The sequence below is a fragment of the Pongo pygmaeus genome, chromosome 2 (genome assembly GCF_028885625.2).
Source record: "Pongo pygmaeus isolate AG05252 chromosome 2, NHGRI_mPonPyg2-v2.0_pri, whole genome shotgun sequence".
Taxonomy (NCBI): Eukaryota; Metazoa; Chordata; class Mammalia; order Primates; family Hominidae; genus Pongo; species Pongo pygmaeus.
Genome location: NC_085930.1, coordinates 53,078,540 through 53,105,521, shown reverse-complemented (window position 1 = coordinate 53,105,521; position 26,982 = coordinate 53,078,540). Strand labels below are relative to the sequence as shown.

At 38.9% G+C, this 26,982-nt stretch overlaps 1 protein-coding gene across 1 annotated transcript; it reads left to right on the top strand.

The window, feature by feature from the left end:
- The first annotated feature begins 337 nt into the window (after positions 1–337).
- LRRC58 (leucine rich repeat containing 58) lies at positions 338–26,249 on the top strand. The gene is made up of 4 exons (XM_054482774.2): positions 338–2,766; positions 15,210–15,338; positions 16,023–16,300; positions 19,745–26,249. Exons 1-4 carry the CDS (start codon positions 2,267–2,269, stop codon positions 19,951–19,953), a joined length of 1,116 nt encoding a protein of 371 aa, XP_054338749.1. The 5' UTR covers positions 338–2,266; the 3' UTR covers positions 19,954–26,249.
- Positions 26,250–26,982: the final 733 nt, after the last annotated feature.

The window sequence follows — 26,982 nt, the reverse complement described above, 5'->3', positions numbered from 1 at the left end:
CAAAAATGAATAAAGATAGTCATTCTATGTTAAGTAGGAACCTACTCTAATTGGACATGAGATGTGCATTTTACACTGAAATTTACAGTTTCCTTGCCAATAGCTTCAAAGAGGCAGAAACACAATTTTCAACTTTTAGAAAGCAGTTGCTCAGTTATCTTAGCTGCTCGATGGTCTGGTTACATTTATCCGAAATTCAACAACCAAGTAGTTGGAGACTTTATTAAATTAAAATAGCTCCTAGTACAGCGTCGCAAGCAGTAGGTTTTCAAAATCTGTCAGGTTACTCATTTCTTTACCTACACTACTTTTTTTCTTCCTTTCCTTTATTCTATATAATGTGGAGTTCCCATACTAAGTATTTTTTTCCAAACTTTCTACTAGGAAGCCTCATTTGCTATTACTGAGGTTATCTTTTTCCCTTTAATTCCACTGATTTGTAATCTTACCTCTTATTTTATTTTTCTTGAGACCAAAAAAAAAAAAAAATTGCAGGGCAGTGGCATAATCATGGCTCTCTGCAACCTCTACCTCTTAGGCTGAAACAATTCTCCCAGTAGCCTGTGTAGTAGTTGGGACCACAGGCGAGCGCCACTAGGCCCGGCTAATTTTTGTACTTTTTGTAGAGACGGGGTTTCCCCATGTTGGCCAGGCTGGTCTCGAACTCCTGACCTCAGCGATCTAATGGCCTGGGCCAAAGCGCTGGGATTACAGGCATGAGCCATGGCACCTGGCCAACTCTTATTTCTGAATTATGTTTGAATCCTTTCTTTTTCCCATTTTACATTACATTCCTATCACTTTTAAAAATCCCAGATAAATATTTTAAAGCAAAAACAACTATTATTTTAAATATTTGTAATTTTCAGATATTAGGACTACTGTTAGAATGCTGGCTTGACCCAAAATAAGGTCTGTTCTTAAAAAGGACTCTTTCAAAACAGATGACTCATCAGTTTTAAAAAGCACTCTACCATTAGGTTAAACATACAAAGTACGTCTTTCTATGACTACAACTCAATCAGAAATTAAAGTTTAACTGCAGAGTAAAGGCATAGTTTCTCATACAAATAAATGACTGGCAAGAAAAAAACGACTTTCTTTTTTTAAGGAGGAAAGCAATTTAATGTCGTTGATTATACACGACCACTTAACTTTCTTATGTATAAGCTTTGTTAAAAAAAAAAAAAGCTAAGCAGTTTTTCTCATTTCTATGCATGACTTTTCAAAATCACAAAACGTAATTTCAGAAAAGATTGAGTTTGGGACAAGGATGAAAAATACGTTAATTAGAATTACTAAATTAGTACCAGATCAGCATTTTCCCAAACTGTAGTTCTGACCTGCAGTACAAACTCTATGCTGAGTTTTTAAACTAACTCATTAATTTGAGCTATCTCAAATCATGCAACCGCCTCCATATCTCCCAAATTCACTCCTAGACACAACTTAGACCAAAAACCACGTATGTGCTTCTATAATTAAAACGGGCAAAACGTCCTTACTTGATACACATTTCTGCCTTAAAAAAGAAAAAAATAATTCTGTGGGGCAAGCAGTGCGGGTATTACCCATATTTTATGCATAGGGCAACTGAAATCAAATCCCTGCCCTAGGCTATTTAACAGCGGAACCCCCAGTAAGGATCCGGGGGTTCTGAGGTCTAGTCCAGCCGCGTTCACATTTCGAGGTCGGCTCTGTGAATCCTCGGACTTTAAATTCCTGCGGTTTTCTGTCATGGAGATAAATCACCACTAAATTCCTGTGTGCTCACAGAGTCCTGCAGACACGGGCCCCACTTTTAAACTGAAAAACAAGCTGGGGACGGGGGAGGGGGGGGCACGCGACGCGCGAACCCTCAAGGCGAGATAACCGAACATCCTTGGGCTGTTTGCCGAGGCAGTCTTGGAGTCCTGGAATAGGTCACCAGGCTCCAGCGACTATAAAGCGCGGCCGCCGAAACCCGGTCCGGCTCAGATGACAATTTGGCAGCCTCTGGGTGTCTGCCTCAGCTCTGCGCAGCCCATGCTGCGCTCTTGCCACTCCGCGTCCCGCGCCTGGTGAGGCAGAGCCCGCCCCGGACCGGCGCGCGCACCCCAGGGCCTCGCGTCGCGTGACTCGGCCTAGGCGCGGAGGGTTAGCGCCCGCCCGCGCCATTTCCGACTCAGCCCTCGGTTCAGGTTCCGGGGCGTCGCAGAGCTCCCGGCCTGTGGACTGCGCGCGGCGCTCTGGGGAATCCAGCGCCACGCGCCGTGCGGTGGCCAGGATGGAGGAGGCCGGAGCGGCGGTGGTCACGGCCGGGGAGGCCGAACTGAACTGGTCCCGCCTCAGCGTGTCCACCGAGACGCTGGAGTCTGAGCTGGAGGCGCGGGGCGAGGAGCGGCGCGGCGCGCGGGAGGCGCTGCTGCGGCTGCTCCTGCCTCACAACCGTCTGGTGTCGCTGCCACGGGCGCTGGGCAGCGGCTTCCCGCACCTCCAGCTGCTAGACGTGAGCGGCAACGCGTTGACCGCGCTCGGGCCGGAGCTGCTGGCGCTGCGCGGCCTGCGCACGCTGCTGGCCAAGAACAACCGGCTCGGCGGGCCCAGTGCGCTGCCCAAGGGCCTGGCCCAGTCGCCGCTCTGCCGCAGCCTCCAGGTGCTCAACCTCAGCGGCAACTGTTTCCAGGAGGTGCCTGCCTCGCTCTTAGAGCTGCGCGCGCTGCAGACCCTGAGCCTGGGCGGCAACCAGCTGCAGAGCATCCCGGCTGAGATCGAGAACTTGCAGAGGTGAGCGGGTGTGTGCCGGAGGGTGGGGAGGCCTCGGGCGTTGTCCGGGAGCCCTGGGGCGCCGGGCCTGGGCACCTCACGTTTGTCACGTAACTATTTCCAAGCTTTCTCTTTAACTGTGCGGTAGTGAGTTCTGCCCAACCATCTCAGCAAGTTGTTGTAAATATCTAGTATGATCGCATGTGTGACTGTTTGGTGTGTTGTGTTTGGCCTATGCAGATTCTCGAGGCATTTTTTCTGTCTTCCTTATTGAATCTGGGGCGTGACCCGAACTGAGTGGAAACTCAAAACTGATGTAAATCAGAGGTTGTCACTTCTTTGCTCAGAAGTCTTCCGTGGTTTTCCATCTCTATAGATCAAAGTACATGCCTTTGAGCATGGCATACAAGGTGCTCTGATCTAACCCTTGCTTTCCACTACATTTGCAGCTTCCTCTTCTCTGTGGCAGTACCAACTACCATTTGTGGAGTTCAGTGACCTATGCATTTTCCCACGTAGAGAAAGCAGCTTGGAGTTGCTGGTAGGCACTCAGTATGTGTTGAATGGATGCAGTGCCTCTGTACACGTGCTGTTTCCCTTGCTTGGAATGTTTCCTTCACCTGGCAAACGCCTGTCATCCTTCAAAAGCTATCTCAAGTTATCATCTCTTGTGATTCCTTTTTTACTACTCCCTGCACAACAATTTTTTTCTTTACTACTCCCTGCACAAAAAAGTACAGCCTATACTGTACCTTCTCTGTGCTTCATTCATCCTGCCGTTGCATTTACCTTATTGGATATAATTCCTTGTTTACAGGAATTATCTGCTTCATCTACTAGATTATGCAGTAAATATGTTAAATTTAATTTTAGGAGGAAGCAGAGAAACAGGATAATAAAAGTGCCCAGTGGGGGAGTGGGAAATAGAGCCAAATGTATTGTACAAAACGAAAAAGAGGTATCTTCCATCTGTAAGATATTTTCACACTTTATTGTATTTTCAGAGTTAACAGAACGTTAAAGGTAGAAGGGACCTCAGAGTTAAGTGTAGCAAAAGAATACTGGCCTGGGAAAAAAGAACTCTTGGTGCTCCAGCCTTAGGCAAGTCACTTGTATCCTAACTGTAGCTTTCTAATCTACAAAATGAAGCATTTGGGCAAGATTTCTCTTCATTTACTCTTCAATAGATATTTATTGAATACCTGCCCTGTGTCAGGCACTGTCCCAAGTATTGGGGATACAATGGTGAACATGATCCAGGAGACAGACATTAAACAACTATGAACCTCATTATTTAATTACAGTGGTTATGAGTTCTATGAAGGCCTACAGAATGCCTTGAGACAAAATGACAGAGGCGCATGGGAAAGCCCAGAGGCAAGGAGGGTACCTACTAAAATTCTGAAAGAAGGACATTGTACTGGGAAGTGAGCAAGAGGGAAAGTGGCAAATATAAATTTGGGCAAGTCAGCCCATGTCAGGTCTTGAAGGCTGTGATAAAGTTTGGATTTTATTCTAAGTGCACATGAGAGAGTTTTAAGCATGTGTGTTGTTGCTGTGCAAGAATGGAGTGAGGAGAGGGTGAAGAGATAGAGATTTTGAGGGCTGGTTTGAATGAGATCATTGTAGTGGGACGAGAGTTGATGGTAGCTTATACCAGCTTGATACTAGGAGAAATGATAAGAAATGGAAGATTTGGAGAAAAGATTTAGAGATAAAATTGACAGCCCTTGGTTCCTTCTAATTTTAATGTTACATAATTCCAGCCTTGGAATTTTCTTAATATACTAACAGGAACCCAGGGAAAGTATTATTTCCATTGTATGGGGAGAAAAGTATGCAAAAATCCCATTTATTTAATACTTACAATGCAGTAGATCCTGTCATAGGTGCTAACTATGCTTTTTAATACTCACAATGATGCCATAAGATGATGTGCTCCCATTTTTCAGAGGCAAAAACTGAAGCTCAGAGAAATTAAGTCACAAGATTACAAGGCTAGTAAGCATTGGAACTGTATTTGACCTCTGTGGTCTGTGACTCCAAGCCCTTGAATTCTGCACAGTGGCAGAGTACTAGAACCTGAATCTTTGTCGGAGGGTTGGAGGGTTATGGTTTTTTGTTTGTTTTTGTTTTTTGTTTTTTTGAGACGGAGTTTCACTCTGTTGCCCAAGCTGGAGTGCAGTGGCATGATCTGGGCTCACTGCAATCTCCGCCTCCTGGGTTCAAGTGATGCTCTTGCCTCAGCCTCCCAAGTATCTGTGACCACAGGAGCATACCATCACACCAGCTAATTTTTGTATTTTTAGTAGAAACAGAGTTTCACCATGTTGGCCAGGCTGGTCTCAAACTTCTGACCTCAAGTGATCCACCCACCTCTGCCTCCCAAAGTGTTGGGATTACAGGCGTGAGGCACCGCACCCAGCCTAGAACTTGACTTCTGTACTGTTGGATTTGTGATCAGGAGGATTTGTCAAAGTCATTCACATAGTTGACTGATCTTCTGACTCAATTTTCTGGGCTAACAACCGTGCTATCTGTGTTTATTGTTCATTGTGTCTTTGACACCAATAATGTGTGATATCTTTAACGTCACTGTTTTCATTTTTCAGTTGCGTGCTTTATTTCTCTTTACTGCTAAGAATCGGTAAAGGTTTAGGCTATGCTCCACATATAAACTCTGATTGTAGGTTAAAAGGGTTGTGTAGAAATATACTCTGAGCTAGAAAAAGCCTTGGCAATGACCCGATTCGTCCCCTTCTATTTACAGATGAGGAAACTGAGATTTATTATCAGTGATTTGCTTGAGGCCAGATAGTGACAAGTGAGAGTTATGTGGTTCAGCCTTCAAACACTGCTAACTATTCACTACTAATATGATGCATTAAAGCTTCAAACATGTAGAGGTGAAGGTTTAGTCTCTTAAACTACCTGTCCAAGAACACCATCTTCTCTTAGAAAATACGTGGACCCTCTAGACTTCATTGGTTACCCTGATTTGTATTGATATTATGTATGCCATGCTGCTTTTTAAACCAGATCTAGTGTTTTGGCACATTAAGAAGATATGTGTCCTCTGTAAGAGCAATTATTAAAATAGTACAGACTATATAATCCATAAAAACTCCCCCACTCCTTCCACTCTTCATCATTTAAGGAAGGAATAACAAATGAATACTCATGGCTTAATTGGTGTCATTGACCTCTCCAGATTTCGCAAGGTATCTATGTTTTCTATGCCCTATTGATTCTTTCCCCTAGTGGCAAAATCTTTTTTTTTTTTTTCTAACGTTTTCTGAAGGATCACTTTCAAAGTATAACAAATAAGTAGATGCTGAAAATCTTACTTATTTTTATGATTAACTTCATTCCCCTGGAGTAAATTAGGCTATCAATGTGAACCATGCGGTTGTGGATGTAGATACTTTCCATCAAAATGTGGTTATTCTTCGGCAAATAAATGTAATTGTTTGGCTGTAGTATATGGGCAAATTTGTTTTTGTTACATAATGCTGAAAAAGTAGGTATAATTCATATTCTGACTTATTTTTCTGAATCATACCTTTTATTCTTCTCAGTTAGCTTAAACATTAATTGAGGAAGAGCTTAATAGCTTACCACTCAATGGCCAATAGACTTTATTTAAGTAAACAAAAGCTTCAGGATTGTTTGGCAAATCCAGTATGCTAGATATTTGGAGAGTAGGTTTGAGCACAACTGAGTTTCATTGCTACTCTCCTACAATCTTTTCTTCTTAAGTAATGCCTTCCTTTTTCTGTTCATGATGCTTCTCACCATCTGTTTGATGTGGTTTTGAAAGATTGAGATAGGAGGGTGTGACAAAACAAAAGCTAAAAGTTAATGCTCTCAAATGTTTTGAAGTTAGTGTACAATAGGTTAATATCTTAGGAAGGAGACAGATGACTCAACCAGATGATAGAATGCAGTGAAGTTTAAATGAAAACGCTTTTCCACATTTAGAGTCACATACTGAGTTTGTCACTGGCTCTCAGCATCGTCCCTTTGACTTTTTTTATTGCCTTAATTTGGGGCAAGTATCAAGAGATGATGCATCTATTTGTGTGTTTACTTTTGAACATATAGGTACCTTATAATCCTGTGGTGTGTATTAGTATTTGAAAATCATTTAATACAAAGATGCTACTTCAAGAAAACTTTCTTTATCCACAGATGTTCTTATCTTTCTGTTTCTTTTCCTTTCTGTTTTCTACCTCTTTGTACATTCCTATCTTACTTTAATTCCATCTCCCTTTAAACAACCATATAAGATAGGATTAATGTATATTTTTATTTTTTTGTTTTTTGGGGTTTTTTTTTTTGGTTTTTGTTTGTTTGTTTGTTTGTTTGTTTGAGTCAGAGTCTCGCCCTGTCCACCAAGCTGGAGTGCAGTGGCACGATCTCAGCTCACTGCAGCCTCTGCCTCCCAGGTTCAGGTGATTTGCCTCAGCCTCCCAAGTAGCTGGGATTACAGGCACCTGCCACCACACCTGGCTAATTTTTTTTTTAATTTTATTTTCAGTAGAGACGGGGTTTCACCATGTTGGCCAGGCTGGTCTCGAACTCCTGACCTCAAGTGATCCGCCTGCCTAGCTTCCGAAAGTGCTGGGATTAGAGACGTGAACCACTGTGCCCAGCTTAATGTATATTTTTATGATGTTCGGTGTCAGTTTTATTTGATTGGAGAAGCAGAAAGCATTTTCTGCTTTTACTTGTGCTAGCCTGTTTTTTTCAGTGGGTCATTGGTACTTGATAAGAGAAAAGGCATCCACTGCAGTATCCCTAAGGATTGGAAACATGATTCATTTTTCAAGAGACAATTTTAAGGTCGATATATTAATGCTAAACAGGAAAGGAATAATTTGTTCCATAAATTTAGTGAGTACTTTTCTTGTTTTCTGTATTCCTCAAATACTGAAACAATAGAATTGTTCCAACCCTAATTAACAGAGTTGCAATGTTGATAACCACAAGAACTTAAACCCTACAGTTTTGCTACAAATTCAACAACAGTTTCCTTTCTTCTTAAAGAAAAGTGTATTTGGAAACAGTAGAGTGTGTTATAGAAATTTAATTCCCAGAAATCATCAAAAGGTGTCAAGTCCCTAGAAATTTGGAAATTATTTGAGTTAGAAAATAAAAAATAAGCCTGAAACTGTAAATTTAATATGATGGTTATGTAATTTGATTAGTGTTATTCATCAGTTGTAAAAGAGAATTTACGTAATTGCAAAATCATGGCCTTAGTTATATTTTAGAACGTCAGATCCTTTTCTGCCAAAGTCAAGGTAACTACTAAGGTTTGGCATCCTTTCCGTCTACCTTCCCTGTCCACTTCCAAAGCATTGAAAGAAGACATCAAGTACCAAATGACCACCAGAGACTAGTTTTTCTTGGTTCCTGACTGTCTTAATAAGTTCAGGCTACTATAACAAGACATAAACTGAGTGACTTATAAACAACACAAATTTATGTGTCACAGTTCTGGAGGCTGGGAATTCCAAGATCAAGGTCCTGGCAGATTTGATGTCTGGTGAGGGCTTTCTTCCTGATTCATAGACCGCAGTCTTCTCACTGTGGCCTCACATTGTTACGGGATCTCCGGGATGTTGATTTTTCTGACTGGAAACCTCTGTGGCCATGGCACTTTTGCCCAAGTTCTTGTCCTGCATCCAGGAAGAATGAGGTACACAGACAAGTGAAGGGTGAAGAAGAAGAGTTTTATTTACTGTTAGAACAGCTCAGATGAGTGAGTAGCTCCTCTCTGTAGGCAGGTGGTCCCTTCAAGTGTCCAGCTCTCAGCAGAGAGGAGGCCCTGGAGAGGGTGGCCCCTCTCCTCAGGCAAGTCATTCGGATGTCTCTGCAGGTCTCTGTAGCTCTTGGAGGTCTCTGAAGCTCTCAGCAGAGAGGGTGGTTCCTCTCTCCAAGCAGATCGTCTCTGCAGCTTTCAGCTTAGAGGATACTCCTCTCTGCAGCTGGTCACCCCATCCCATCTTCTCTCTGTCCTCTTCCTCCTCTGCCCTGTTCTGGCTGAGCCCAGGGCTTTTATGGACCTCAGAGGGGAGGAAGTGCATGCTGATTAGTCCATGGGTGACCATGGGCAGGCGGGGAGAGGCACCAGGAGTCCCCATTCCCATCTGCCCGACTGGCAGCTTGGCCCCCAGCCTTCAGGCCCACCCTGGTCCAAAGGTGGGGCCTTACTGGGGACCCACCCTCTTCTGCCCAGGAGTCAATCTGCCTCCTGCTGCCATTTGTGGTGCCCCTGGCTCAGCCCCAACTCCTGCTCCAAGATGGAAGCAGGGGCTGGAGAGAGGCCAGGCAGTGGGAGAAGACACCCTCGAGCCTGCAGGGATTGTGGGGGGGATCCTTCCTGGGGCCCCCAAGGGTGCAGGCTGCAGAGATACCCAGCTCCTGCACCTGGGAGGATGGCTGTAGCCGCTCGCGGGAAGGCAAATCCTGCCTGCTCCCAGCCCTCCCCCAAGAGCACAGGGAGGCTCAGATCCACAGTTGCAATTTAGGTGGCTGTAGCCCCACCCAGGAGGGTGGGGCTTCTCCCCGCCCTGTAGATCAGGAGGCCTAGGTCTGCAGCTGCAGGTTGGGCCACCACAGCTGCACCTGGGGAGCTCCGGTCCCAACACAGAAGGGGCACGGCTTCCCCCAGCTCCATGGAATGTGCAGCCCCAGCCATGCCTCCCTGTTACATCAACATGATGGAGAGAGGAAGCAAGTTCCCTTGGGAATCTTAGAAGAACACCAATCCCATTAACGAGGGCTCCACACTCTTGACCTTATCTAATCCTAATTACCACCCAAATACCCCACTTCTTAATACCCTAACATTAAGGAGTTAGAGTTTCAACATGAATTTTGGAAGGGCACAGGCATTCAATCCATAACACTGACCTAAGCAAATAGAAAGGATAATATTTATACTTGCCCTCAGACTCACTCTTCCTTTTTTTACTTTATTTTTTTCTCCCTCTCTAGACTATATTGCAAGTTATTATTTAGCTATCAAATCCTTTGTAAAAAGGACGTTGAAGTTTGCTCAGTTTTTTACCCCGATAGTTTTCTCATTGAAATAGTTCCTTTTCCAGGGACCTAGTAGTTTCTGTTATTTGGACTCCAAATATTCTATTCTGTTCTGTTCTATTCTATTCAGGTAGCTGTCATCATTGAAAAATAAGGATTTCTGAGTAACTGGGCAGTAACTTATGCCATACTTGGTAGAATTTTTAAAACTCTGCCTAGGAACTTTTTTCACCAATGCTTAAAGCACTTGCAGTAGGAGAATTCAATCTTGTAACCAGTTGACTTTTGCTGCAAGATAATCTTTGAAAGAGAGAGAAAATAACATAAAATTAAAGTTATCTGCTTACTTTTTCTAAACATTTTAAGTCTAAAGAGGGAAATGGAATTTTGAAAAGCTTTACACGATCAGAAATATGTTTTTTAAAAGTGTCATTAATATATACATATATTTGTTTGTTTGAGAGACAGTCTCACTTTGTCACCCAGGCTGGAGTGCAGTGGTGCCACCTCGGCTCACTGCAACCTCTGCCTCCCAGGTTCGAGCAATTCTCCTGCCTTAGCCTCCTGAGTAGCTGGGATTACAGGTGCCTGCCACCTTGCCTGGCTAATTTTTGTTTTTGTTTGTTTGTTTGTTTTTGTTTTTTTAGTAGAGACGGTATTTTACCAGTTAGCCAAGCTGGTCTCGAACTCCTGACCTCAAGTCATCCACCTGCCTCAGCCTCCCAAAGTGCTGGGATTAGGTGTGAGCCACAGCACTTGGCCTAATGTATTTTTTAAAAAGACAAAGTGTTAGGTTCAAGTTGGCATTTTGAATAACCACACATCAAGGAAGGCTGAGATTATGAAAGACAGAAAAATTATACTTGAGAAAATATCTGTAATAAGGCAATCTGCAAAGAAGTTTTAATTTCAGAGAGGTAAAGGAAGGAACTTCATCAGTGAAGCAAGAATAGGGAGTTTTAAAACTGACAATTATGAAAACCCCAATTGGAGTTTCTAGAAATGAAAAAAATATAATTATGAACTAACTAACTGGACTAAAAGGTGGACAGAAGTCAGCTGAAGAATGAATCCATAAGCTGAAAGATTTTACTGAGTTATTTTCCTGGAATTCAGCTTAAAGAGATAAAGAAATAAAAAGTATGAAAGAAATATTAAGACATAGAGGATAGATCCTGAAGTTAAAACTGCTGAGAGCAGCTGGGTGCGGTGGCTCATGCCTGTAATCCCAGCACTTTGGGAGGCCGAAGTGGGCAGATCATGAGGTCAGGAGTTTGAGACCAGCCTGGCCAACATGGTAAAACCTCGTCTCTACTAAAAATACAAAAATTAGCCAGGCGTGGTGGTGGGCGCCTGTAATCCCAACTACTCGGGAGGCTGAGGTAGGAGAATTGCTTGAACCAGAGAGGCAGAGGTTGCAGTGAGCCAAGATCGTGCCACTGCACTCCAGCCTAGGTAACAGAGCAAGACTCCATCTCAAAAAATAAAAATAAAAAAATAAATTAAAAAATAAACTGTTAAGTGCAATTCTAGAAAGACAATGAAAGAAAGACAATGCGTGAAGTAATGGTGGCTGAAATTTCCCACAGTTAAAGAAAGGGAGCTATCTAAACTGATATCTTAACATGTCATAGTAAAACTTTAGAACATTAAAGATGAATAAGAAAAAATCTTTACTCCTATTGAGGAAAGAAAAAAAGATTACCTACAAAGGAACAATAGTAATATTGGCTGTGATAAGATAATGGAGCAGCATCTTTGCAGTGCCAAGGAAAACTAACTGCCAATCTAAAATTTTATGCCCAGCTAAACTATTACTCAAGAGTGAGGGGAAAAAATTAAAACACCAGAAACAAAGGACTCAAAGATTAACAACCATGAGTTCTTGCTGAAAGAACCTCTAAAGGATGTACTCCAAGAAAAATGAACCTTAAATAACAAGCCTCCAAAAAAAATGATAAACAAAATTGGTAAAACATATTGATAAATCTGAATCAATTTACTGATTGGAAATAAAATAAATTGGTAGAAAATCAGGGTAGAACTAATTCTAGAAGATGATATGAAGAGAAGGACAGAAGAGAGCATGGGTATGTGTCTGAGAGTGAGAGAGAGTACAAAGAAAATTGAAGGGGGTAACTCCTAGCAAAATAGAAATAGCATATACAGTTCAAAACAGTAGAAGTAGAGGGAAAAGAACAAAAAGAAACTTGAGGAGCACAATAAGAAGCAGAACTAAAGGGAAAAGGTATGTGGAGAGACACCATGATAATAGAAAACACAAGTCCGAACATATCAATCATCAAGTTATGCTCCATTTATAAAGAGTTACACTTAAAATAAAAATACACCAATAAGTTATAAGTAAAGGAATAGGAAATGATGTACCAGGCAAATCTGTCATTTCTTATCTGAAGTACTGGATTAAGCTCCAATCTGCTTTTCCTCCTTCTACTCCTGCCCACGGTGCTCCCCTAACCACTTCTCCAGTTGTTTGCCACTCAATAGCCAAAGTGATACTTCTAAAGAGTAAGTCAGGTTAAATGACTAACCTTTGTTCAGAACTGTTTTTTCAAAACGCTCTTACAGAGGCCCAAAGGGCATTCTGTGATGTGGCCTTCCCAGGCTACCTCTCTGATGACCACACTCCCACCTCAGTCATTCTGATCTACTCATCTACTCAAACTGGCTGTGTTGCTGTTTCACAACACACCAATCACTTTTCCATTGGGGTTTGTACTCAGTCATTTAGATCTCTGTTCAGATGTCATCTCCTAAGAGAAACTTTTTCTGACCACCCTCTCTAGAGTGTCACTTCCATCACTATCTGATTGCTCCCTTTTTCTTTGTTACATTTAAAACTATCTGGCATAATGGACATGTTATTGATTTATTGTCTGTCTTGTCACTAAAATGTAAACTTATTCAGGTCAAGAACTTGAACTTATTTACATTCTATTCCCTAGAGTGGTGCCTGGCACATTGTAGGTGTTAGTTCATATTTGTTAACTGGGCATTTTATATGATAGATAATATTATTCCATTTTTAAAAGGAAGAAACTGCAAGATTAAGTAACTGATCCAGATTTTTATACTGGTAAGTTGTAGAGCTGGGATTGAATGAAATAAATACCAACAAAAATAAAACTGGTAAGCAGTGTTGATAATCAGAGGACATAGATTTCAGGGCAAAATGTATTTAAAAGAAAAAATAGAGGCCGGGCACCGTGGCTGACGCCCGTAATCCCAGCACTTTGGGAGGCTGAGGTGGGCGGATCACCTGAGGTCAGGAATTTGAGACCAGCTTGGCTAACGTGGTGAAACCCCATCTCTACTAAAAATACAAAAATTAGTCAGGCGTGGTGGCAGGGACCTGTAATCCCAGCTCCTCGGGAGGCTGAGGCAGGAGAATTGCTTGACCTAACTTGGGAGGCGGAGGTTGCAGTCAGCCGAGATCATGCCAGTGCACTCCAGCCTGGGCGACAGAGTAAGAGTCTGTCTCAAAAAAAAAAAAAAAAAAAGAACAAATAGAAATGATTCATATGAATTAAGGCTCACTTCAGGAAGTTTTTAGCAGTCATGAGCTTGAATGTATCTGTAGTATAACTTCTGTATATTAATGGGAAAAAAAGCAAAGATTGACAGGACTCTGAAGGGAAGAAGGAAAATCATGTTTATAGTAAGAGACTAACTACCAGAGCAAGAAGGCAAAATAATAAGAGAAAAAAAATTTGCTCAGTTAACGAGCTCAGTCATAATAGCTACATGTTCTTTTCGTACATATAATACATGAATGAAAATAGACCATGCTCAAGGCCACAAAGGAACAAAGTTATGCAGAATATATATATATTTAACAACAGCAGAGCTCCCAACAAATTAATGAGATAAAGCTGCATAATTCATGAGAAAAATAGGTAAATGATATGAACAGGTAATTCTCTAAAGATATACAAATGTCTAAAACCATAAAAAGATGCTAAACTTCACTAATAGTTAGGGACCTATTTGCGGATTAAAAACACAGAATGGTACCATGTTTTATACCATCAAATAGTAAATAAATAAATAAATGCTGGTGATAATACTAGGTGTTGGCAAAGTTGTAGATTAAGGAGTGCTCTTAAATACTAATTATGGATTTGTAAATAGCCATGGCTGCACAAGGTAACTTGGCTTTATCTGTTAAAATTACACCTTATATTCTAAAATCTGCCAGTTCACAGGCAATTCAAGGGAGGGAGACAGTATTTAGTGCATCTGGATGGGGTCAGGGCTTCATAGCTTTAAAAATATCATAGGGAATTCTTACCGTGGAAGTTTGGGTAACACTTTAGTAGGCTGTTTTCTCCCACATTTAAAGATGTTTTGAAAAAACAGTAGTTCTACTGAGTTAGCAGATTTAACAGGAAGATAAAAGTAATACAGTATTGGGAGAAAAAATCTGTATGTGTTTGTATACATTTTATTTATTTATTTATATATAGTATAATATATATAAATATATATATTTTATATATAAATAAATATATATATATATAGTAAGAACTGATCCTGCTACCCCCTGCAAAAATCTTTTGAAGGAAGCCTTTCAACAGTAATCATCAAAGAGTACTCTCTTTTTTTCTATTTTGGTGCAATATATGCCATGTCTAAAATGTTAACCTATTGTTGGAAAACAGTATAATTACCTGGAACTTTGATTTTATAGTAGTAGACAATTTACACAGCCTCTGAAGAGTGTATTTGCTATAATAAGAGCAAAGAAGAAATGTAGAGACTTCATAGTTTTACAGTCTATTCAAAAACAAGCTAGTGGTTTTCCCATTGCCCATCAGTGCATCAATCAAATCCAAGCATACTAGCATAGAATTCAGGGTTCTTGTAATCTGGTCTCTCTACAACCTTAATCTTTGATTCCTCAAGATGAATTTTCTTCTATTAAAAGGTATATTCATTGTGCCTTCACAAGCCCTCTCCTCCAACCTGAAGTGTACTCTTTCTTCTTGTCTAAATGGGCTAAGTCCATAGCCCAGCTGAAGTCACAGCCCTTTGGGGAAGCCTGTTCCATTCAGAACTACTGTGGCCTTTTTAAAACTTTTATCTTCCTTTTCATTCAACTCCTAATACCATTTATGGTTTGTCCCTCTTATTTTGGTATTGTAATGCCTATTTTTGGCCTTGTTTTGTGTTTCATTATAATGTTATCTAACATTGGTCTGTCTTGTCTGCTTAGCTATAGTATAAGCTCCCTGAAAATTGCATTGTTTCTCTAGAGACTGAATAGCACATAGCAAATCTTAAGTAAAACATTTGCTGAATGAATAGATGAAACGTGTTTTTTGTAGTAGACACAATGGGGTATCTTTTTCAACTTTATTTACTCTTTTGGTTTTGTTCATTTATTTTTGCAGTTTAGAGTGTTTATATCTTGGAGGAAATTTCATTAAAGAAATCCCACCAGAATTAGGAAATCTGCCTTCTTTGAATTATTTGGTATTATGTGACAACAAAATCCAAAGTGTACCTCCTCAACTTTCACAGTGAGTAGTTCCAGGCATTTGTATATACACAGACATCTATGCTTAGTAATTATTGTCTTGTATTCACTCACATGTTTTTATATGTAGAAAAGAATTAGATATTCTCAAAGTAAGTGATATGTTAATTATAGTTTTGAGGTTTGCTGCGAGCTGGGTTTTTTAATTTCGCTTTTCAATGCTCTGGTTTATTCTTCAAAATATTTGTTCAGTCTATTTTCTGTAATCAAAGAATTGAGTATTAGCATATATTTCCCTAGGTTTTATGGGACTTTTAGTGATTTTGTATTTGATATGAAACATTTCTATCCTAATTAGGCTTTATAATGTGAAGGATCTTGGTTTCTATTGCATTTGAAATCTTTCCTTTTTTTAGATATCTGAATGAAAAAGCATGCCCACTGCCCACCCCCAAATCTTCAAATCTAGGTTTTATAGCAGTTAGCACATCAGAACACTCTCTAAGTATTCTAAATTCGCCAAGATTGCAAGGGCAAAAGTCCTTCATGACATTTACAAATCTGCACTTTGATCTAGTTTCAGCACCTTTTCATTTTACTTCAGTTGACCTTAATCTTAATTGCTCATTCTTAAGGGGAAATCAAGTTCTGTATACACACATATATTCAATGTTTTTGATAGTTACGTTGTTTACTGCCATTGATTTTTCTACTACATTTATTCTAGATTACATTCACTTCGTTCCCTAAGTCTTCACAATAACTTGCTGACATATCTGCCTCGAGAGATCCTCAACCTTATTCATTTGGAAGAGTTGAGTTTACGAGGAAATCCATTGGTTGTTCGTTTTGTTAGAGATTTAACCTATGATCCTCCAACTCTCCTGGAATTAGCTGCACGGACCATTAAGATCCGAAATATTTCCTACACTCCCTATGATCTTCCTGGGAATCTTCTTAGATACTTGGGTTCAGCCAGCAATTGCCCAAACCCAAAGTGTGGAGGTAAGTTAATTCAGTATTCATGTTTCCCACTTATTTAGCTATTTTTTAAATTAAGTCTTCTTTCAGACAAAAGTAGTCTCTGTTTCTGTTCCCTTCATTTTTTCACTCATTTATGAGAAAGACATTTCACTCTGGATTTTTTTAAAAATTCTTTTTCATAATATTTTAGGATTCCTACATAAGGAACATACGCAGGAAGTCTCATCCTGTCTTGACATATGATAATAAATCAAGATGGTAAAATGAGAGGAAACACAAGGAAGTATAAAGAGTTCTGATTATTTAAAAACTGTTTCTAAAATGTTTGGACACCTTTTATTTTTTATTTATTTATTTGTTTATTTTTGAGACAGAGTCTCGCTCTGTTGCCCAGGCTGGAGTGCAGTGCCGTGATCTTGGCTCACTGCAAGCTCTGCCTCCCAAGTTCACGCCATTCTCCTGCCTCAGCCTCCCGAGTAGCTGGGACTACAGGCCCCCACCACAACACCCGGCTAATTTTTTTGTATTTTTTTAGTAGAGACGGGGTTTCACCTTGTTAGCCAGGATGGCCTCGATCTCCTGACCTTGTGATCTGCCCGCCTCAGCCTCCCAAAATGCTGGGAATACAGGTGTGAGCCACTGCGCCCGGCCCACCTTTTGTATTTATTTGAATGATATTTTCTTAGACTCACCATTCCCTGTATCAGATTTAATCAAGATGTATGAGAATGGGCTGAATGTGTGCCAGTTACAGAATGTACCCAAAACTTTATATTCTTTTAAGTCCATGGTTCAAAATGTCTTGAGTTTAGAGCATTTGAAGAGAATTATGCAAATGATATAAGGCAGAGTCAGGTAAGTATCCCAAGGAATTCAAAATGCTTCTGGAAATCAAAGGAGGGGGAGAGTATATTTAATTAGATCTGGAAACAATGAGCTAATTCTTGAGGTATGAATTAGATTTTGCTAGGATAAAATTGAGGATAAGAAATTTTTCAGATGGAGAGTACAAAGTGGAGACAGAAGAGTATGGGGCAGACTGTTGGATGAGTAGTAATTTGCCCCAAATGTAAGGTTAGGGGAGTAATGAGAGTGAAAAGCTACATTGAGTCCTGGTTGTGAAGAGCCTGAAGGGCCAGGGTGTGTGGGTGAGAATTAGTGACTGATAGTAGGTCATTTTTCACTTTGGCTCCCTCATAAAAGACTACTTTTAAAAAATCCAGTAGGTACTGAGGAAATGCCGCATAATGATGATCAAAACCAGGTGAGACTTTCTCTGGCAGTCCGATTTTGTCTTGAAGTTATTACAAGGTTAAAACGGAGAAAATTATCAAATTCTTCAAAGATTGTTAAAAGATAAAAAAGACACTTTGAGTTTAAAAAAGATAATGCTCTGGGTCATTTCTGGCCACCCACTCTTAGAAGTAGAGATTGCAGCACTGTGCTTTTCTCTGATTGTCCATTCCTAAATTAGCTTTCACAGTGACAGAGGAAAATACATAGGGCAGCATTCACACCAGACCCTCAGGCCTGAAAGTCTAAATCTCTTCTTTGAATTCATGCTTTTCTGGAAATGGACCTCTACAGGAATTCTCTTTTCTCTCTTAAATATTTCCTTAATGACTTCTTTAGTATACTGATGTGCCATTTATCTTAGGAACAAAAATGCTTTAAAAATTACCAGCTTAAGGCTGAGTGTGGTGGCTCATGCCTGTCTGTAATTCTGTCACTTTGGGAGGCTGAGGCAGAAGGATCTCTTTTTTTGTTCTTTTTTTTTTTTTTTGAGACAGAGTCTCGCTGTATTGCCCAGGCTGGAGTGCAGTGGCACAATCTCGGCTCACTGCAAGCTCCGCCTCCGGGGTTCATGCCATTTGAGGCAAGAGGATCTCTTAAGCCCAGGAGTTTGAGACCAGCCTAGGCAACATAGCGAGACCCCATCTCTAGAAAAAATATGAACATTAGTTGGGCATAGTGGCATGTGCCTGTAGTCCTAGCTACTCAGGAGGCTGAAGTAAGAGGATGGCTTGGGTCCAGGAGTTCAAGGGTCCCATGAGTTGTGATCATGTCACTGCACTCCAGCCTGGGTGACACAGTGAAACCGTGTCTCTTAAAAAAAAAAAAAAGTATCAGTTTAAAATTTGAGATAATCTATGAAATGAACCATTAGACATTTTCCCCCTCAAATTTGTTAGTTATTAAACTGTAACTTAAACAAAAGTACTTTTATATTCTCAGAGATATTTTTCTTTGTATAATCTGAAATCTTATAAATCACAAGATAGTGTTATACTGCTTTAGTTCGTAGTAACTCGCATAATGCTTTATTTCTTTCATCTGTTTTCAAGAAGCTAACACATTTTGGGGGATTTATTATTGGTCTATGACTGACCAACTTATTGAATGTATTTACTTTCCTAAGTCATTCAGAGTAATATACCACAAATTTCCCCTTTTTTATACTTACTACAAAATCAAAAAAAACTACATGGTTAGTTGAGATATCAGGAAAAAAATAGAAGTGGAATTCATTGTTTTTCCTTTGCTTGGGCCACATCTTTTAATTTTGGTCCTTTATGTGATAAACACACAGTATTTGGTGCCAGAAGAAACTTAGGCAGAGTATAGAGCTTGAGGTTCCTCTCTAGAGAGGTGATTGGACCAAAATTCTAGATGTTCTGGTTAAACTGCAACCATTGTGACAGTCTTTGTCTGTTAGAGATTTGCAGTATCATTTTAAGGACCAGCTAGAATCCAGAGGCACAGCAACATCTGCTTTCCTCTCAGCTCTAGCTCTGTTTTTACTTAACTGAAGGGCCACAGTCGAGGAGCACTAACCTAGGAATCAAAAGGGCCAGATATTACTTTCAGTTTACCTGACGATGTGTAATTGTATGAGAATCAAGTGAGATCATCAGTGAAACGGATTTGAGGCCTGTAGATTTACAGTCTTTGGAAATGTAAAATGGCATTTATTTCTTTAAATTTTGCCTTCCCAGTACATAAGAACAGGAGTGCCAAAAGTCATCCCCTTTCTGAAAATTTTTTGTATACTAATTCTTTAAGATAATTATTAAAGGAGTTTTTATGTCGTTTTGTTTTAGTCTGTGACTGTAGGGTAGTACCAAGGGGGTGGCTTGGGTAATAGAGAAAGGGCACCTCAGGTATCCTAAAATCTCCATCAGCCATTGCCCCAAGTCTCCCAGAGAAAAGAAGCTAGGTACACAGTGTCCTTTCTGTGCCTGCTCCCTTTAAGATAAATGTCCTGGTTACCTCTTTGCACCCAGATTCTACCTTTAAGACCTTCCAGTAGGTTTATAGACAGCTATATAAGCAAGTACTACTTCTGCTTAAGATTCGTAACAGAAGATGGTGTATGACATTTCTCCAGAACGCTGGAGAAAGGGCTGAAAAAGAAATTGATTCCTTGCTTTGTAATGATTACTTTGTATTCCTTCTTCTCTTTAGGAGTCTACTTTGACTGCTGTGTCAGACAAATTAAATTTGTGGACTTCTGTGGGAAGTATCGCCTCCCACTGATGCACTACTTGTGTTCACCAGAATGCTCTTCCCCTTGCAGTTCTGCCTCTCACAGCTCCACATCCCAGAGTGAATCTGACTCAGAAGATGAAGCTAGTGTTGCTGCACGCAGAATGCAGAAAGTTCTTCTTGGTTGAACAGGAGTGCACGGTGGTGTGAAATACTTAAAAAACTGAGCAAAATAGTTAGACAAGAAAATAGAGCTTGAAGTTCACTAGAAATCTTATCTTAAATGGTCATCAAAGAGTCTGGGGTGATAGAAAACATTTTGTGTTTCATCTACCCATTCAGCAGGAATGAGTCCAGTCTCATGTTTAGATTATTTTAACATAATTTGTGAATGATAGTTCCACATTTGGCTGATGGTTTGCAGTTTTCACTCAAGTTTTGCATGAATCACGAAGCAGAATGGTACCTTTTGAAGAGCAGTTCTGCAATAAGCCATGAGTAGTATAACTTTTGGAAGTTGAGATGGAGAAAGTGAGAAATTATCAAAGCTATAATTGCCAGAGTTGCCCTTGGGTTTAGGTAGAACGCTGTATACCATATATACTATATACCATATATACTATATATACCATATATATATTATATGCCATAAACAGGATTAACCCTCCCTTTTTTAATTGCCTGTATGTCTAGATTACAGAACTATTCAGAGAAGCTCACAGATGGTTACATGGGACATAAACCTTTCTGACAAACTAACTGGTAAAGTAAGGCATATAACGTTTACGTGAGATATTAAAACTTTTTCATTATTTTCCTTTGTTCTATATGATTGCTGTTAACCTTATGTAATCTAGCAATGACTGTTATAGTGCCTTAATCCAGCAAGGATATAAAAATGTATTCCAGAAATAATGCCAGAGCAACCTATAACCTGACATACCATGCAGAACATTTTAAAATATTCTTTAACAGAACTAGGTAAATAACTGTGTATCTAATATCTGATCTCATGGCCCTCTTAACTTTTTTTTGTTTAAATGTGCACTCATCCCTTATAAGCACATTACTTTTACACTTAATGGTAGGCCACAATCTTGATCAATCTGTTCATCATAAGACAGAGTAAGAATATTTAACAGAAAATTCTAAAAGAGATAGAAGTTAGGAAAGCTTCTTTATATCTTGCATTAAATGGGTAGGGAAAAAATATGACTCTTGCCCATGTCATGTACTGGACCATCTTTCTCTACTTTTTAAAGAATAATACAACTAGAAAAACATCACAACAAGCCAAATAAAAATGGGGAAAAGGAGTCATTGTCCTTATACCTAATGGAACAGTTTCCAGAACTACTTTAAATATGGAAGCATTTTTGAAAATAAAGTATTAATAAAATAGAAAAAAATATTAAATATATTGTATCCTTAATGTATAGCAGGAAAATAGTTTCACAAATTAATTGCTATTAGAAATTACCAAATTTTTATTAACTAATATGCAATACAAATTGAATAATAGTACAACTATAAGTTGATATAAAGTAAGTGCTTACTGGTAATCATTAAATAACTAATAACATGACTTGTTGGTTAATGTTAAACATACAGTAAGAAATGTTAAATATACAGGTCAGATAAGCATTAGAACATCAGGTGATACCTTTTCTGATTTCTGGCATTCATGGCACACCATTTCTTAAAAGCAGATTATTGTATAACATATACATGTATTAGGGTTTTTTTCATATATATTTTTTATTTTAGAAGAAACTAGCATAATTCAGGGTTTATGTGTTTATTTTTATTAATTCATGAAACATGAGAGTTTCATGAACTGCAGATGTGAAACGCTGCTATAGAATGAATCCCTTCACCTTTACCTTGTTATAATGTAGTAAGATTTTGTTTTCCTTTTGACTCAGAAATTTTCTATGTCTATAGAAGTAATCTATTATGTTCCTACTGCCTAGAAGAGTAATACATGGGTGATTATATCATAAAATAGAGGTATAAAGTCTTTGCTTACTTCTCCATGTGAGCCACAGCAAGCTGCAGACTGTACAGTTATGAAAGGTAAAGATGACTTAGGCTGTGCCTAAGTGACAAATGTAAAATGTTTTGTAAATAAGTGACTTTACCTAAGATACATAAGATATTTTCATAGAAAATAATGTATTCATAGTAAAATACTCAAATTGATAGGACCAATTTTTTCTGGCCTAAATGCTTATGCCTACTTCCTAATCAATTATCAGCTTGACTTAAGTAACTGCTTGAGTAGTCTTCTAAGAGTTAGTCTTTGTAAAATAAATGGATAGGTATGTAAATATATAACCTTACATACCCTTTCCAGCTTCCTAGAAAGGTCTACTGCTTCATCTTTTACAGCTATAAATAGGTCCAACCAGAAACAGTTTCTGGCCTTTGCATATAAGAATATAGATGTATGCCACAGTATTATTTCAACAAAATGTTATGGTTCTATGTATAGTTGAAAAATCTGTGATCAGTGTACAACTGTCTTTTGGTAATTTTTAATGAAGTCTACATTTAGCCGTTGGTTTTATCTTTCTTAAATCTTTGACCTAACCTTTTGTAAGAGCAGCTAATAATTTCTAAGATTTTCCCTGTTTCTTTTTCCTACCTTTCCTTTTCTCATAACTGATTGGAGAAATTAATCAGAAGTCAAATACAAGGGACTTCCTAATCTAGAAACCAGATAATCAGCTCCCAGGTCATATAGCTAACTATGCATTTAAAATAACAGTCTGTCTCTTTAGTTCCTAAGTCATATATTTGTGTTTAATTACAGTAAATGAACTTTAATTGGGGTTTTTAAAAGACAGAATTAGCGAAGTCTAATTTTTATAATGAAATAAGTTTTTGATATTGCTCTACTTGGACAATTTTAGTGACCAAAACTATGGATAAAACTGCCTAAGCATAACATTAATATATTTAGAATGGCATTCTTCAGTGCTAGTATTTGAAATTGGAATTAGTACATTGTGCATTTTTTGTAGTCTTTATCCCTAGAATCAATTCTCTCAGCATCACCAAACTGAGTTGGTGGAATAGTGCTAAGATTCTGGGCAATAGGAAGATTAATGAATATGCTACATTGATTCCACGGTGCCAGGGACTGGCTGACATTAAGGACCAGCTGGCTACGGTCCTCAGTATTCTAGTATTTGAGTAGTGGAGGTAAATCCAAAGGCGACTGGTTATATTTTACTTCTGAATGTGTGCTGAAGTGTCTCTTGTTCAAAAATTCTTGATATTTGGAGCTTCAAGTTACCACATTTAAAAGTAAAGACTTGGCACGGTGGCACACACCTATAATCTTAGCACTTTGAGAGGCCGAAGTGGGTGGATCATATGCAGTCAGGAATTTGAGACCAGCCTGGCCAACATGGTGAAACCTCATCTTTACTAAAAATACAAAAATTAACCGGGCGTGGTGACGCACACCCATAGTCCCAGCTAACTCCGGAGGCTAAGACAAGAGAATCACTTGAACTTGGGAGACAGAGGTTGCAGTGATCTGAGATCACTCCGCTGCACTCCAGCCTGGGTGAGAGTGAGACCCTGTCTCAAACAAACAAACAAAAAAAAAGATTTGCATTGTAAATTGTACCTCAAATTTGAGCAGTTTTTGTGTTTGTGTAAATTAAAGTAAAAAGCAGTCCACAATAATGTTTTGTAATAGTGCACACCATTTCTACCAGATTTTGTAACTATCAGATTTAAACAAAAAAAAGAGAAGGAAGAGGCTGATTGCTGGAGTGTTAAAGAAATCTTTAGAAGCCACAGGGCTAGAAGAGAAGTCACCAAACACCTAGGGACAGTCCTAGGCCAAGAAACCACTTTAAAGTAATAGTGAATTGTTTTAAAATTAAGTTATTGAGTGGCCTACTGACTACCATCCGAAAGCCTTTATCACCAAATTTGTTCAGCATTTGCTATTGGGAGATTGTCCATATCCCTCCATAATTAAGGGCCAGCAAGTAATAGGATCCTCTTACAGCCAACCTTGCTCTTCCCAAAGGGAGAAAGTAATACATCATTAACCTGGAATTTGTGGTATAACAGGTAGCCTTGGTTAATGTTTACCTTTTCACTATGTAAAAAAGAAAAAACACACAGCAAATAGTGCAAATAAAATTTGGTCTTTTAAAGCATTTTAGCAGTAGCTATTTATGTAAAAAGTTAATGGTTATTATTCCTAAATTTTCATAAGACCCTTGGTAGACAAAACTATCAATTATATTATGTATATATAAGGTTAGTTAAGCTGCATTTAGTCAGGAACATTTAATTTTTACCTAAATGATCCTTTTTTCATCCAAAAGTAGAGATTTTATTATGTCATTATGACTATTACTCCCCATTTAGTCCAAAATAGTGAGCTTTTAAGTTGTGCCAGGTACTTAACAATAGTAAAAGCTATTGTATAGATTTTTATGCAATGTGACCTATAATACATAGTTCTGATTCCTTCTGTATTGAATGTCCCTGTTTCCATATTAAGTGCTATACCCTATATAACATTAATGAATTTAATAGTGTATAATTTTGGGCCAGGTGTGGTGGCTCATGCCTGTAATCCTGGCACTTTGGGAGGCAGAGGCAGGCAGATCACCTGAGGTCAGGAGTTCGAGATCAGCCTGGCCAACATGGCAAAATCACATCTCTACTAAAAATACAAAAATTAGCCAGGCGTGGTGGCGCATGCCTGTAGTCCCAGCTACTCAGGAGGCTGAGGCAGGAGAATCGCTTGAACCCAGGAGGCGGAGGTTGCAGTGAGCCGAGATCGCGCCATTGCACTCCAGCCTGGGAGACAGAGCAAGACTCTATCTCAAAAATAAAAATAAAAATAAAAAATTGCGTGCAATTTTGTATTTTCATAGTCGTATCTTTTTAAAGGTATCAGTGATTTCAGTTGTGGTCAGAAGTATGTGCCTTAAATCCTCTACTCCAGACCCAAAGTTTGGAGAGCTATATTATTTAATAAGTTGTTTGTGACAGCCTTGTTACCATTTTCATTTGATTTGAGGGAGAAAGACTGTGATCCTGACAGATTCCTTTTCATAAAATGGCCTAATGTGTATCAGTCTAGGACTTCTGAGGAGGGAACCTCTACCATGCATTCTGTCCCAGGATGTCAAAGTCATAAGAATCAGGGTCCCCTGAAATAAAATCACTGAAAAGATATGTTCTCTTATATATTATTTTAAAAATTTATCTGGTGCCACCAAAGAATGACAGCAGTTTCTAACCAACTTCATATTTATAGCATCTTATGAAGATATTGTAAGGCTTAGCATATTTTGCCACTGGTTTTCTTTGTAATATAGGTTGAAAGTGAGACATGTTTGAATACTTTTGTATGTAAATATCTCCCATTCTTTTTCTATCTCTTCTTGGTCTATATTTACTAAGAACTGATATTTAAAAAACAGTTCACTAATGAACTCTGCATATTATTGAGCACTCACAGGGCAATATTGATTTGGGTGCTACTAGACTTTTACCTAACATTAGTCTTTCTCAATAGTTGTAAGGGACAGTATTCAATCCAGTAAATATTAAAGTGTATTAGTTTAATGAAGGTTATTTATATACTGTCATACCACAGAGCTATGGTGGAAAGAACATCTGCATTCACCAGAATGTACTTGTTCCTTTGGCTGTGAATAAATTGGATAAGACTTTTTTATTGTAAGTTCCAGCTGTTGGAAGATACGGGGATAAGATTGACATTGCTGTTGCAGTATTGCAAAAACATGACTAAATTGGTTAATTATGTCTACCGCTTATGTTTAAGAGAATCCTTTCACTAACTTAAATTGTTAACATTGTTGTGATATTGAGAAAGAATATTAACCTAAACAGTCACTTTACAACAATCATGTAAAGACGTGTGCCTGCAGTTGAGGTTTTTTGCATTTCTGAGCCTGCTTTGTATTCATGAGAAACAAAAACATAATGGGAGAAAAGTTTTAAATAACCAGCATTGTAAGTTTTTGCAAAGTTTGGGATGTCAAAGTATTAACGAAGGATACTGAAAACATACTTTTACTTTGGTCAAATTATTTTTTATGATCTGATTTCTTAATTTTCTGTATTTGAAATCTTGCAAATTAGGAATATCTACATCTATAGATAAATAGATAAATAAAACTTAATGGTAGAAATAAGTGTAATTCAGCAACATGATTCAACAATTTTTATTTTTAGGGGAAGTTACTGTTTATTATATTAATATCAAATTTATATATTACCTTGTAATGCTACATACTCTTAAAAGAATATACGGGCTACTTCAATTCTACCACCTTCTTCCCCCTCCCCCAGGACATACAAAAGATCTTATATTAACCAGTCCTCTGTGTGAATTTTGCCATATCAAACATTGTGCCTTATTTTAATAAAACTGTTTTGTTGGAATCCAGTTCTATATTAAAGTCTCTATAATGTTGATATTTGCCTGATTACTTGTTACATCATTGAATACATACATTAAGTATGTACTAACATTGACTCTGTTCTAGATGCAATGGACAAAAGATAAATTGGACTTGGCTTCTAGTCTTCCTTCTGCTTCCACAGTCTCAATAGACTTACGGGTGCGTGCTCTAATAAGAAATTGGTGAGATCATCTTGCTGACTAAGGCCAGTTACTTCTTGTATTTAGTACAGAATCACACAGTCTTAACCCAGAGTAATATAGTTCTAACTGAGCACATTGACATAGCACTTCATATCAATATTCTATAGTGCCATTATTTTGGTGACATTAGAACACCTGACATTTTTCTAGATTCCAGGATATGGAAAAATATTGTGGTTTTAAGTTGGGGTAAACAGAGTGGATAGGAAGGACATGTAATTTGCAAAACAGCTAATGTTTCAAATGTGCTAAGATGGAAGAAACTCAGCACTTCCCTGGTTAATATATAGGACGGTGATATGGTTTGGCTGTGTTGCCACCCAAATCTCATCTTGAATTGTAGCACCCATAATCCCCACGTGTCGTGGGAGGGACCCAATGGGAGATAATTGAATCATGGGGCGGGTTTTCCCATGCTATTCTTGTGATAGTGAGTAAGTCTCAGGAGATCTGATGGTTGTAAAAAGGGCAGTTCTCTTGCACAAGCCTGCTCCCACTTAAGATGTGCCTTTCCTCCTTTGCCTTCCACCATGATTGTGAG

Coding starts and splice junctions, on each gene's coding strand:
- LRRC58 (XM_054482774.2), top strand. CDS start 2,267: ATGGAGGAGGCCGGAGCGGCGGTGGTCACGGCCGGGGAGGCCGAACTG. Junction 2,767..15,209: donor GAGATCGAGAACTTGCAGAG/GTGAGCGGGTGT, acceptor TTATTTTTGCAG/TTTAGAGTGTTTATATCTTG. Junction 15,339..16,022: donor GTACCTCCTCAACTTTCACA/GTGAGTAGTTCC, acceptor CATTTATTCTAG/ATTACATTCACTTCGTTCCC.